Source organism: Penaeus chinensis, chromosome 13 (assembly GCF_019202785.1).
Source record: "Penaeus chinensis breed Huanghai No. 1 chromosome 13, ASM1920278v2, whole genome shotgun sequence".
NCBI classification, from domain to species: Eukaryota; Metazoa; Arthropoda; class Malacostraca; order Decapoda; family Penaeidae; genus Penaeus; species Penaeus chinensis.
In genome coordinates this window covers 6,085,219-6,099,984 of record NC_061831.1, presented here as the reverse complement: position 1 = coordinate 6,099,984, position 14,766 = coordinate 6,085,219, and the positions used below count along the sequence as shown (strand labels likewise).

Sequence of the window (14,766 nt, the reverse complement as noted above, 5' to 3'; positions counted from 1 at the left end):
TCGGAAACGTTTCCTTCGGCTTCGCTCTCGTCATCGGCTTCGACCACGTGGATTCGGAGCGCTGTTCAGACTGGCGTGGAGTGGTTATTATGTATGGGAGTTTGTGTCTACACTTTGTCTGTATGCCCTTGTCTGGAATACGTCTTTGCGTATTGTGCGTACAGAAATACATGTGGTTTATATAAAGTATTCCGTGTAATTGTTTATTTGTTTGTTTGCCTGTTTTGATGAAAACATTTGTTGACGAATAGATATTAAAAACCGTTGTTTTGTTACTTTCTTTATTGGCGTTTATGTGGCCGTCTCATCGTTACTTTTTGTCTTTGTTAAAGTAGACGGAAAGACACTTTGTTTCCCCCTACGTCCTCACTGGTCGTTGACCTTGTTGACGCATTCATGATTCATTGAAACCCTCCTGAAGGTCCTTTTTCTTTTTGTCTTTTTTTCTGGAAGGGGTCGGGGGGAGGGGGCAGGGAGGGAGGGAGGGGAGGGAGGGGAAGGAGGTGGTGTTAACGGAACACAAAACTACATCCGTTCGTCCCGCGCCGCTACCACCACCGCCACCGCCGCTGTTCGAGGGCTATTCGTAACAGCGGGATTTTACAACGTGACGAGGGCGGCAAACTGTGCTGAGACAAAGACGTGGCCGAGGCATGGTGGTGGTGATGAGGGAATAAGAGGAGAATGATGAGGGAATAAGAGAAGAATGATGATGATGAAAAAAGAGAAGAATGGTGAGGGAATAAGAGAAGAATGATGATGATGGAATAAGAGAAGAATGATGATGATGGAATAAGAGAAGAATGGTGATGATGGAATAAGAGAAGAATGGTGATGATGGAATAAGAGAAGAATGGTGATGATGGAATAAGAGAAGAATGGTGATGATGGAATAAGAGAAGAATGGCGAGGGAATAAGAGAAAAATGATGATGGGATAAGAAAAGAATGAGGACGAGGGAATAAGAAAAGAATGAGGACGAGGGAATAAGAAAAGAATGATGATGGAATAAGAGAAGAATGATGAGGGAATAAGAAAAGAATGATGAGGGAATAGGTGGAACAAAGAGAAGAATGATGATGATGGAATATGTGGAACAAGAAGAATGATGGAATAGGTGGAACAAGAAGAATGATGGAATAGGTGGAACAAGAAGAATGATGGAATAGGTGGAACAAGAAGAATGATGGAATAGGTGGAACAAGAAGAAGAATATAGCATTTTGATGATAAAAAATACGAAGAGAAATAGTTTTAAAGCTAATACTGCGGCCACGAAGAAAGAAAACAATAAAAAAGTAGAATAAAAAGAAACGGGAAGATTACAGCGATAAATAATCAGAAGGTCACACGTTTATAGAAGAAAAAAATACGATTTTAAACTTCAAGAATTTCGTGTTAAATGTTTTCTCTCTCTCTCTCTCTCTCTCTCTCTCTCTCTCTCTCTCTCTCTCTCTCTCTCTCTCTCTCTCTCTCTCTCTCTCTCTTACCCTGGTGTAAAAGAAGGCGCCAATTTCAACGCCATGATTACGTGCTAAGTTTTGTTCATCTTTTTTTTCTAACACTGGGATTTCGTGTTAAACTTGAATCGCGGTCTTACTTTGCTCTGTCTTTTAAGTTTATCCCTTACTTTTTTTTTTTTTTTTTTTTTTATTGTGTATTGATATATATATATATATTTTTTTTGTAATTGTTGAAAAGTATAGAGGATATGGGACGAGGGTTGCAAGAAATATTTATTGGTTAATCAAATTTTTCCTGTTTTTTTTGTTTTGTTTTTGTTATATTGTTTTTTTTAAGGTGGAATGGTTATGGCCTTTATTTGGACGTTAGGAGTAATAGGTATCAGTGAAAGTATTCTAATAGGGAAATAAACACAGAGGGAAGATGGGGAAACAAGTTTGTTTATTTTCATTATTCATTTCAGTGTTTTTTTCTTGTTCTTTGCTATTATCAACATTATAATAGCCATTTTTATATTCATTACTATTATTATAATTACTATTACTGTTGTTATTATTATTATTATTATTATTGTTATTATTATTTTCATTGATATAATTGTTATTGTTATTGTTCAGTATTTTTGCATTTCCTCTCTTCCTAGTTATTTGGTTGAACTCACTGGAGCTATTGGAGGTTTGGAAACATATCATCATATTTGCGTTTTTGCAAATTATATTTTGCAATCTAGGTGACCTAGCTTTTTCTTCATTCTTAAAAATGCAGTTGGTCTGTAGCATTCGTCACATTGGTGGTATCTGTATGTTAATGAGCTCATATCATTTACACAGACGATGGAGGTTTTGTGTTGCAAATGTTGCAGTGAATGATTTACCTGTCGAGCCCCCCCCCCCCCCCTACACACGCTTGCATAACTAATAATTCCGTCAGGTACAAAAACTTGGGCCGTGTGCCAGTGTTGAATTCTTTCAATGTCCATCGGCTTTTGCCTTACTCGCATGTTGTGTGGTGACGTCATAGGTATTCGCTCTTTCTGTCTTTCTCGCTATCTCCTCTTCCCCTCCCTCCCTCTCTCCTCCGTGTGAGTCAGCCGTTTCTGGTAGCCTTACTTCTCTTCTCCCCTCCCCCCTCTCTACCTCCTCCTACCCTTTACTCTCTCATCCTCTCCTTCTCTTGCTGTTCCCTCACCCCCTCCCCGTGCTCGTGCTCCTCCCCTCTCCCTCCTCTCCCTGTTTCCCCCCCGGTCCCCCTGGCGCGGATGTTGGCATGGTGGCTCCCGCGTCGCCTCGGGGGCAATATAGCCACGTGCCACCTGGGCATCCCACTCAGTTCTAGTGTGCCGAGCCGCAGTGTGGTCGTGTGCTTGCCGGCCCTTCCGTTCGTTCGCTCGCTCGATCTCTCTTTCTCGCGTTCAGTTGTACTTCGGACTTCGTCGACAAGGGTCCCCGAAAAGCCACAGTTGCATATATACGTCTACTTGTGGCAGTGTTTTTGTTTTGGTGTTACGTCGAGTGAGAAGAACGTTTTATTGATTTTTTTTTTTTTCGTGTTTCAAAAACAAAAACGTGCTTTTTGACATTGGTCGTCTGTTCGTGACCTTTGACCGTGCTGTGTCACAGGAGACGATGGCCAACTCCACGGCGGAGTGTGGGCGGGAAGGGTGCAGTGTTAGCGAGTGTAGTGGAGGTGTTGGTTGCGGCTGCGGCGGCGGCAGCAGCGGGTGCGGGCGTGCGAGTCCGAGCGGCCGAGTGGCTCAGTTCAGCAGGCAGCGCCGTGGCGAGCGCACCGCTGCCGCACACCACTCCGCCACCGCCAGCGCGCTCCTCAACAACCACTCGTGCACGAATAATTCCCACCCGGATATTTACACGAAGCTCTACCACCAAGACCAGCGCTCTGAGAGCAACGCAGAGGACCCTGAGGGCGGCTCAGCGGACAAGAGCGAGGCTGGAGCGCAGGGCCAAGAGAGCAGCTCCTCCAGCGCTGTGGGCGGCGGCGCCCTACACGGGCGCAGGCGACACAGTGGAACGGAGCCCATTGGGGGCGGAGGTGCTCTGGCGCGCCACGTGTGGTCACACCAGAGGATCGCTCGCTCACTCTCTCGGGAGGGCTTCTTCCCGACGCCCAACGAGCACCACCCTGCACTCGTCAGGCCCCTGGCGGCCCTAGGCGACCTCTCGGCAGCCCACCCTGACCTGCCAGCGCGCCTGCACCACCTGGCCGCCCTGCTTTCCGCTCACCCCAACGCCCAGCAGCGTCAGAACCCCAGTGTCCCTCCTGTGCTGAGCCCTGCCGACGCCGCCCTCTTAGCGGCTCTGGCACGACTGCCTCTGCCCCAGGCGGGCACGCAGGCCTCGTCTCGCCCGGCCGCGCCTCCCTCAGCCAGCGCCTCGGCCCCCACGACTCCCGAGAGTGCATGCACGGCCAGGTGGCCCTCCATCTCGTCACTGAACACTAACGCGGAGCTCGAGGACACCAGTGCTCCTACGTGGCCTTCCAGGACCTCGTCCTTGGTCTCGTTCGCGTCGCTCCCGGACGACGAGTCCGACGACTCGTCCACCGACGAAGAGGAGTACGGCGAGGACATCATGGCGGGCGGTGACCTCGTGGCGCCGCAGCCCCACTACGACCACCATGCCTACCACATCTATTACGGTAAGAGGCGGCGTGTTTTCGCCGTTTACGTGCGGCGGAGGCAATGGGTGCGTGTATATGTGCAGTGTTGTACCGACACACTCCACCGGTAGTGGGGGAGGGGGTGAGGGAGGGAAGCAGGCAGGCAGCGCAGTCCTCACTTTGAAGGTCAGCCTTTGTTACCACGCTCCTGCTGCCCTCACACACCTGCTGCCTGCCTGCTTTGGTTCTGTCATCAGCGTGTTCATTCATTCGTTTGTGTGTTCTGGACGATGGGACCGAGCAGTGTTCTAGTCGCGAGTGATGTGCGCACCTCCATTCAGCGGTAAATCTAACGATCCCTCCCCCCCTTTGCGAAAACACCAAGACTAAACATCTTTGTAATTAGCCTCCGTTACTGCTTCGCAAACCGTGGTTGTGTAGTCCCGACATGCATTCGCTCTGGGCTAAGCGTAGTTTCCACAGCAGCTCTCTGGTTTATTGATTGTAGCGTGAGGTATGCGGGTGTAGAATGGGATGTAGCGCGGGTGTAGAGTGCAGTTGGTGTAGTAACGTGGTGGGTCAGGGGACTCTTGAGTGTGAACACTTCTCCCCGCCCGCACCCCCGTCCGCCTCCCTACGAGCCTACCTCGCTTTTCGTATTGCCAGTATTTTTTTCTGCACGTATCAGTTGGAGGGCATGTTATAAAAGTAGGGAGGTTAGCTTTGGGGATATAACTTGCTGGTAAGGGTGTCATTACCAACGTTGTTCACATGGCCTTCAAGTTTTTTTCCCGTGTCTGATTCAAGGATACTTTTTTCGTTGTTAATTTTAGCGACTAATTTTTATGGCAATAGAGGCGTCGTGATCGCCGCAGCGTTCGTTAATACAGGCCCTTGACACGGCCTGCTATCTCTGAAGTGTTGTGTCAATCGGGGGCAGATGGGGCGATAACGGATGGGTGATGATTCGCGCGGCAGCTGGGCGGGTTGGGGCTCCGGGGTTTGTTTTTCTCACGCCCGAGCCTAAGTTTAGCATATCGATTGGTAGTTCGATTAGTAAGGGTCATTACAGCTTGATAAGGAAGCCAGAGAATAGAGGAAGTGTGTGTGACGTGCCCTTCTCGCTCCTATGGTCGGGCCGCTCCCCTCCCTAACCTCCCTCCCCCCATTCACCACCAGCTGGGCCACAGTCAGCTGATTGGACTGACGTCATCGTTCGCTTCCACACTCCGCTGAGTATGCAACCTTTTAGCTCGGACAGCCTGGCGTGGAAGCTTATTTATTTAGCTGGTTGTTATTTACAGTTTAGCTTGTTTGTTTCCAAGATACGATTATAAGTATAATAATGCCTGAGAAGAGAACAGTAGGTCTTGGGATGGATGTTGGCGGGAGAAATACCTTTTGACGTGTAATGGTAGTTTAGGTTTCCGGCGTGGGTTTCCGGCGAGCGGGCGCCTGGGTGGGGCGGGTGTTCCTCATGTAAGGTTTCCGGCGGGTGTAGGAAAGGGGATATCCGTCGTCATACACACATGCTCCTCCTGTATCACTTGCACCTATCGCTCGCACCACCGTCGGACCTTCCTGTGGCAGGAGGGAAGGGAGGAAGGGGTCGGGGGAGCGTGGAAGGGAGAAGGGTAGAGGTTCTGCGGCAAATCACGGTGGTCCGGAGGTTTAATGAGAGCGCTGGAGATGCTTCCCTGGCAATTAAGACTGTGGGAATCGCCGAGACAAAGAAACGATGTGCTCGGGTGTTGGCGGCAGGCAGGTTCCCCGTGTCTTTTTACCCCGGGGAGGTGTACTCTTTTCGCGGCAACTTTGGGGTTTTTCGTTTTCCACTGGGACCTTGTGCTCTCTCTCTCTCTCTCTCTCTCTCTCTCTCTCTCTCTCTCTCTCTCTCTCTCTCTCTCTCTCTCTCTCTCTCTCTCTCTCTCTCTCTCTCTCTCTCTCTCTCTCTCTCTCTCTCTCTCTCTCTCTCTCTCTCTCTCTCTCTCTCTCTCTCTCTCTCTCTCTCTCTCTCTCTCTCTCTCTCTCTCTCTCTCTCTCTCTCTCTCTCTCTACCTACTTATTTCCCTTTTCCTTTTTCTCTGTTTCTTCCTTCTCTCTTTCTTTAGAACGTTGGTGTTTTGTCGATGCCAGTTCTTCTCCGTGAATGCCGAAAATGGTGTGGCTGAGTACTGTGTATTCTGTTTTGAATGACGTCTGCCGTATCCGGGACTCGTTCTACCTACCTGCCTGCCTGCCTGCCTGCCGCTCTAGGCCGTCCGCCGGGGTAACCCTATCATCTTCCTTCGAGCGCGCACGGAGCATTTCCCTTTGTATCGCGACCGAGTACAATGCGCGCCGGGCCTTTGTTATCAAATAAGGGATTACACCCTCACTTTTGGGGCGTGGAATGTTGAGTGGAACGTTCCTGTTGATGAGTTCAGCGTGTGAGTGTTGTTTACGTGCGTCATGTTGGTGCTGGTTCATCGTGGTGAGGCTAGAAGCACATCGCGACCCTGGCCTTGACTGTTACATTCTCCCCCCCACCTCCCCACCTCCCCTGCCCTACCCTCCTCCCTTCCCACCCTCGCCCTCACCCTCTCCCTCTTCCTCCATCCTAACCCGCCATTCCTGTACTTCTGGACATCTCATTCTACGTAGTGTAAATCGTACACCTTATTCTGAAAAATGGCGGATGCGTCATTAACTTTGTTGTCGTGGTTAGAAGCTTGCACATGTTTTTGACATTTCCTATTAGTCGTCATATTCTCAGATGCTCACGATAACGGAGCGTAGGGCTCATTATCTACACATTTTCCCCCCATTTTAGTCTCGCCCTTAAGACCTTGAGTCGTGAATGTACAGTATGCATACACAGCTGATTTCATGTGGTTCGGAGCCATTGTTCGGTGTTTTTGAAGGTCGGGTGAAATAGCCAGATGGTTTATGGTGTGGCGCAAAAATGGTTGCAAATAGCAAAGTGCAAGGACAGATTTCATTGCAGTGCTTCAGTTGGCTTGGCGGGTAGCATTAGCCTTTCAAGAGGAATAATAGAGAAACAAACAAAAAAATAGAAGCAGATAAGGTAATCACATATTTATCATGATTAAACTAACGTGTTCTTTCCTTCTTCCTCAGGTGGTATGAAGTCAGTGGGTCGGGGAGAGGGCGGGTCTCTACAACCTCGCCTGACCCGGGAGCTAGCCATGTCCCCCGACTACACCAGGCCCAAACGGCTGGACCTCCTCCTCGACATGCCTCCCGTCCCTCGAGATACGTCTCTCAAGCACGCGTGGAATGCAGATGATAGGTCGCTTAACATCTTCGTCAAGGTTGGTACTTCTTCGTTTAGGGTTTACCCTTTCCTTTCATATGCTTGAGGTTAATGTAGTTACCATTAAAATGTAAATTTTTGTATCTTACCTCCTGTTATTGTACCAGAAATGAGATGACGTTTTTTTAATACCTGATCTGACGTTTACAGGAGGATGACAAGATGACGTTCCACCGGCATCCAGTAGCCCAGAGTACAGACTGTATTCGAGGGCGAGTAGGATACACGAGGGGCCTTCACGTGTGGGAGATCAACTGGTCCACCCGGCAACGTGGGACTCACGCAGTAGTTGGAGTAGCAACAGCAGAAGCTCCTTTACATTCTCAAGGCTACCAGGTGCGTTGGGTCACTCATTTTTTAAAAGAAAGACTTGATGTTTCGGATGTTTACTTCTTGGGATTTGGTTTGGATGAATTCAGATATGTTAATTATTTTACATAGCTGTGCTAAACATGTTTTTGTATATTCTTTGTGTTGGGTGATAAGATGTGGAATTTAATATTGTAGGGGTAATAGATAGAAAAGTTATTGATGATAATGTTATTGTTGATTTCTTTTTATGTATTTGCTAACAAAATCTCTCCTTTCCAACAGAGTTTGGTGGGCAGCAACGACCAGTCATGGGGCTGGGATTTAGGACGAAATAAGTTGTACCACAATGCTAAGCAGGGCAACTCAGGCATTACATATCCTTCTCTATTAAACAATGACGAGACTTTTGTCGTACCAGATAAATTTTATGGTAAGCATATTTTTTTTTCTTTCATATGTGTATTTGTATGTTTTTTAAATGAAGGTCTTTGAAAATAATACTTTCTCTAAATTCAGAAGCAAAGAGTATCTTCATGTGTTTATATGAATTATTCTTTCTTTACAGTTGTTCTTGACATGGACGAAGGCACTTTGGCATTTGTTGTGGAAGGCCAGTACTTGGGGGTAGCGTTCCGAGGGTTGAAAGGCAAGAAGCTGTATCCTATTGTCTCGGCAGTGTGGGGTCACTGTGAGATCACGATCAGATACATAGGCGGCCTAGATCGTAAGTTGCTTTTGTCCTTTACCCATTACATTGTATAATGTTATCTTTTGATCTGATAAAACCACTTGAATTGTTTTGCTGATAAGACAATATGTAAATCGTTTGTTTTGATTTTGAAGTCATAAAAATTTGGATATTTATAGAATCTGCAAGCAGAACCTTTTGAAGCTATCCTTAGCATCATTTATGTTGCTGATTGTGAGAAAATAATGTACTTGTGAGTATTTGGCAAACATTTTCTAACAGTCGGTTTTGTTTTTTCAGCGGAACCCCTGCCACTGATGGACTTGTGTCGGCGTGTGATACGACAGGCGGTTGGAAAACAGCGCCTCTCGCGAATTGAGGAGCTCAATCTTCCACTCTCTATCACGCAGTACCTTTTGTACCACGACCGCAGGTGATAGTCGGAGGCAGCTGGCCCAATTCCTGCAGCCCCTCCACAGCTAGCCATCAGGCCCCCCATCCTCCGCACCTCTGAAGCCCTGCGCCGAGGGAGTCACTCTGTAGCAAGTTAAGAGTGACGGCGGACGAAGTGGGATAAAGCGTCTACAGCATCAGTTGTTTGATAATCAAAACATCCTGTTTTGAAGATGTTTTATAAGAAATAACCTGTGCCATGAGGCATGTTTAGTTTATCAGCATAATTTTATGCTCCAATTTGTTTCCTTATGGAATATTAGCAGGTTTTGAACCAGTGTAGGCAATTTCATTTAGACGGCCGTAACCACTGGCCTGTGCAACAGTACTGCAGGTAGACGCAGTCAAGTGCATATGCGGGACTCTTAGATGTACGTTTATGTCAGTGTGTGTTAGTGTGGCCAAGAGCCATTGTGATAGACCAGGTCAGATAGGCATGTTGCCCCCACAGCCACCCCACTCAGGTACCCAGCCGGGAATCGTGGCACAGGAGTGAGTCAGTGTTTGTGTTGTGGTGTAACATTGTGACAAAGACAACTAGTGTTTTAGATGAAAAACTTGACCAAATGAGTGAAAAAAGTTTCAAAGAGACTAATGCTGAAACTGAAAGGAAAGTGTGAAAACTTTTAACCCAGAACCGTGGTGGGTGGCATCCGTCTGACCAGTGAGCCGATTGGTGAAGTGTTCATTGCAGGCCAGCCTTGCATCTCTCCTCACCGCCTCTCTCGCATTTTGTTCTGGAGACATTGTAGCGTAAGGTCGAGAGAGAACTGACGGACCCCAGCAATGCTGCTGGCTGGCTCAAGGGTGACGTGGGAGGTTCTTGTATTGCCCCTAGTCCGTACTCTAAATCTCTGGCTCTGAAATGGATGCTTCACTGTTTTTATGTCTTTTTTACACAATTATTTAATGTGACATTTTTTTGAAAATACTGTATTGTCCATTGCCAATATGTGAGATGGCCATTTGGGGGCTCTGTAGACTCCATCATAATCCTAAACAGACTTGGTTGCTGGTTCTCATGAGTTCCTTCTACTTGGTTACCTCATGGCCGGACCTCAACATGGCTGTTGTTCGTCATATAACCATCAACATAGTTGTTGGTGATATATCACGGAGTTCCCTCATTGTATCGTATGCTTAAGTATTTTTTTTTTAAAGTGCCATTTGCAGTAAGACTATCTGGTAGGACTGTGTCACGAGCTCAACCAACCAGCATGACATGGCATCAAGATCTACTGTTCTAGTGTGTTATACTGCAACGTCTCTCACCTAGTACGCATCTTTGTACAAAAATATTAAATATTAATATAGAACTTAAATTTTATTCACCTTGTAAAAAAGAAGATTTGTAAGACAGAGAACTGGAAAGAAATTAGCCAGTAAGAAATCCCTTAGTTTTACAGTGCATTCCATTTTTGTCAGACCTTGACCACATATTTTATATTGGAGGTTATTGCTTTAACTGAATTCTTGTGTATGTAGGTAGAGGAAGCAGATTTTGTCAGTGTGGATTTTCATACAGTTTTAACATTTTCTAGGAAAAAAATCTTGGTTTTAACGATTCGTGATCACCAAAATTGTAACTTTTTAGTAAAAGGGATACTACACTTGTATAAATTCCAGTCTCTCATTAAGATTCCTTTTTCTTATAATCTCGAAATATTATGAAACATTATTTGTGAAGAAAGATTATATATTCTTGGGACAATTACTGCTGTCTATACTATAACTAATTTTGTATGTTACCTTAGCTAAAACTACAACAAGCAATGAATAATATTCTTGTGAATGAAACTGAATTATACGATGGATATGTTATAGAAAAAGGTTTCTTTAAAATATTGGAAACCACACCAAATGAATACACTAAGCAGATACAAGAAATAAAGGAATGTAGGCCTAAATTATGATATATGAACTAAGATATTACACAGATGATGAGAAAATGTGAACGAAATTGTTCACATTGGGTGAATGGTAACTAGGTTAAATAAACCTTGGTGTCTTACAGACTAAATCAATGTAATGAAGTATATTACTTCACATACTCCTTTGGCAGAAGGTTTTACATTCATATACTAGCATGTACACACAAAATATCATTAAAAAGTTAAGAAAATTAATAAGATGCCTAGAATTACATAATGGTGAATGACTAAAAAAGATCTTTAAATAATATATATTGATTAAATATATATTACAAAACCTTTGACAATGGCAAACTTCTAGAGAAAATCAACTTTATTGCAAAAATATAACAATATTCTTGAGAGTTAGGTAAAAGATCATAAAATACTTTTAAGGGGTTTCTGTAAACCATTGTTTTGGGGTCACAAGTCAATTGAAATGAGACATAACCTTCAAGATGAGCTTGGGTTATATTCATAAGTAAAAAAAAAAAGGTGTAATACCAAAAAAAAAAAAAAAAATGGAGCAAAGCTAATATAACTAGTGATAGTAATAAACACTAAATTTATTTCAGGAAAAGTTGTTTGGATAAAAGATATGTCTAAAAGACTCCAAATTAGTTATAAACTAACCTATATTAAACTAGTTAAAATCTACACTAAAACTAATTCTGAGTATTATGCCATGCTGCTAAAAAAATCAGGAACACAAGTCAAACAATGACTTTTTTTGCACTTAGCACAATAATATCACTGCCCTGAGTGCAATGCGACATCACGGTTTATTTATTCACAAACTAACAACTGTACAAGAAGTATGTTAGCTGCCCTTGAATATACACAGCTCTACATTATGTAAGATTTCAAAAAAATAGTTTACATCCCTCCCTTCACTTTCTCTGTCATGGAATTTGCAATTATCATGACAAATCTACTAACAGCACAAAATAATGAAACTACATTAGTATATCCATATTAGTATAAGTATAATCAGATGGAGTTTTAAACCTTGAAGTAAAATATTTTTTAAATACATTCATCCATAATTATCTGCCATGAATTAACTAAAGTAAAGAAAAAAGTTCTGTAATATGCCAGGGATTAGTATTCCATAACAAACATTTCACTAGAAATTACAGCTGAAGATAGTTCATCAAATGGAATTGCTATTTCTTCACAAATTCTAGGATATGTAGAGCTGTGCTAGAAAGGGTGCAACTCAGGTAATTTTCAACAATACACTGGCAGAAAACGATTTGGGCTTAACTGCAGGAACATTGTCTTTTAGTGAGAACTACTAACAGACCATTAAAATAATTATTTGACATTGCCATTCTCGAGCCAAAATTCTCCTACAACGACACTTAAATCCCCCACACTCAGGTTGAAACTCCAGACACAGCATAGCACATTGCACAGTAATACTGAAAATTAGTAATATTTCATATAATGTTTGTATGAGGCGGGCAAAGGGTAAGAAGTCAGATTTTTATAGCATTATGATCGAACACAAACAAAACAAAGAATAGAATAACAAGACCAACAATGCCAAGTATTCACAAAATAAAAAAACATTCTGACAGCAATACATATTGTCCACTGATGTAAGACTGTGTTGTAAATACTTGTTATCGGCTGTGCCATTGTTCAAACTACGAAAATCCCGTAATTGGGGATTATTATGTTAGGTTATATAAATCTATGTCTTGCTAAAGTTATCATTCTGTTTTTGTTGGTGCAATAGTAGGTAGTACAATATGAAAATATTTTTGCGCTTACAATATGCGAGCCTAGTGCACACTAAAGTATATAAAATATGTTTATTAAGGAGGAAGTATACTGAAGAGAATTAAAAAGAAAAAGAGTAGAGAAGGATTACCGTAAAATTATCTGATTTATCTGATGCTCAACAAACAATTGAACAACTTTGTCAACAATTCCTGGGACCTCATTATAAATGTACGAAGATTGCTACACATACTATCATTATTTATACGAGATTACGCATCAGCGATTTAGATCATCATAAATGCAAGTAAATTTTAATAAAGCGCTTCCTCCATTAAACACAAGTATACATTGGCTTTGAGCTTGTATATGTTATTTATTTATTTATTTCAATATGATATTCCCTTTCAATAACGAAAGATATTAGCCATGGGGCAAGTCAGGGCCATAGCAGGACCACTTATTATTATGCTTTGTAGGCTACAATAAATTTCTTTAAGTACATACTATACAAAAATGGTGCACATATAAATATATGAACCGATACCGGGTTAAGAGCATCATAATGTATACAAAAATATCTTATTATTAACTGAAACGGTATGAAGACGATTTTGTTTATTTTTATGAGTAACTGCAACGCCAGATTGTGTGCAATAAACAAATCAAGAGATAAAAATAATCCGAGAAGAAACAATGATGTTCTCAAATAAAACCTACGAGAGAGTAATGTGCTTCACTTACAATGCTCATAATCAAGGTAGTCACCCCTCCTTAGATCACATGAAGTATCCAAATACTTTTTCTCGTAATTTCGTTAGTTATTGGTGCTTATAACAGTGAAATCATCTACATCATTCTTGATCAAGTGAATTATCCTTTCGACAAGAATAGTAACATCCGCCATATAGTTTTTTTCAGGTTCTTACTGAATAAAAACAAGAAGAATAAATCGAGAAAAGTTGCGCCAGACAAAAGGAAATTGCAAAAGAGGAAGAAGCTAAGGGAATGTCAAATGGCAAAATTGCTTATGGATAAACCTCGCCCTTTTATATATAAAATATTCTTGAAATTATAATTTCTACACATCTGACTAAATAGAACAATAAGATATTGTCTTATCTTATGTTTTTTTTTCTCAGAGTCGCTAAAAAGAATGAAGAAAAAGTATTTCATCTTGACATTAAAATATGAGAACACTGTACTCTTCAAGTATGACAATGTGAGTTTATGACATGGTAGTCATGGCGAGAAATGGTTCTCATCAGACACGTTTCTTTTGTTGATGTTGATGAAAGTATAGAAAAATATATGTAAAACAGTGAAGGAGGGGTACCTCTCGCATTGAGGGTTTTTTTCAGAGGCTTTTTTCCAAATAAAATGGAGCAGTCTGCGGCACTCTAATGATAATTTATAATTTGGATATGACATCGTAATAAGTATATTTAGGCTCTCGTTGGTAAAGTATGGAAAAAACGTATTTGAATATATCAAGATTATATGCACTCATAATTTCACCCAACATTTTCTTTGCCTATTTTAGCTCAGCCATATTTAGGCCATTGCCAAAACTATTCACACACTTCTTTATATAGTGTACTACTCTGACAGAGCGCAGTAAATCTTGTTAAGGGGGGTGACTCACTTGATCAACTACGGGGAACAAGGTACTTAATATTGTATAGTTATCCCAACGAAACACTTCATTTTCTTTTATGACAGACTCGTGGAAATTCTTTGGGTAACCTAGACATTCAATGCAAATGGTGAAATTAAATACTGTCCAAAGGGTGTGACTCTGCAGCCGAACTAGGAATATTATTGACCCAAACTAAGTCACGTTTAACCACATAGTAACGTGGTCGTAATATTACCTAGCCCTTTTGGTGGTGTTTACATACCACTTCCCACCACCTTTGGCATTCCCTTAGGTAGTAGGGGTGACAGTGAGTTGTATATGCCCCAAACGTGTCTCCACTTAGGCCACTAGAAATAGATTTTTGTCCACTCTCTCCTGAGCGGGTTCAGTGTTCGTTATGTCTAATGCTCCCAATTTTACGTGTGACTTCCCTTTTGTAACTTCACTCTATTTCATTATTATATCAATTGGTTACTATGAACACATGGAATAACTTGATATATTTAATAGAGTTACTTATACAAATGAATTCCCTCGTCTCATGACGAATCCAATTTATCTCCTTGAAGAATACGAAGAGTTGCAGACCATTGTCTCGTGTACTTCGTATGGTCATACGGAATTCAGTACGATTTTAAACT

General features: G+C 42.6%; 1 protein-coding gene across 2 annotated transcripts in view; it reads left to right on the top strand.

Moving 5' to 3' along the window:
• Positions 1 to 10,164, top strand: part of LOC125031438 (protein gustavus-like) — a 45,656-nt gene extending 35,492 nt beyond the window's left edge. Inside the window, exons 1-6 of one of the 2 annotated variants that reach the window (XM_047622173.1) lie at positions 2,804 to 4,118; positions 7,200 to 7,393; positions 7,546 to 7,731; positions 7,990 to 8,137; positions 8,273 to 8,431; positions 8,696 to 10,164. In XM_047622173.1, the coding sequence (XP_047478129.1) occupies positions 3,089 to 4,118; positions 7,200 to 7,393; positions 7,546 to 7,731; positions 7,990 to 8,137; positions 8,273 to 8,431; positions 8,696 to 8,832 (1,854 nt within the window). In that variant the 5' untranslated portion in view covers positions 2,804 to 3,088 and the 3' untranslated portion in view covers positions 8,833 to 10,164. Of the gene's footprint in view, positions 1 to 2,803; positions 4,119 to 7,199; positions 7,394 to 7,545; positions 7,732 to 7,989; positions 8,138 to 8,272; positions 8,432 to 8,695 lie in introns of those variants that run through there. The other variant, XM_047622174.1, reaches the window with a different exon arrangement.
• The last annotated feature ends 4,602 nt before the right edge of the window (positions 10,165 to 14,766 follow it).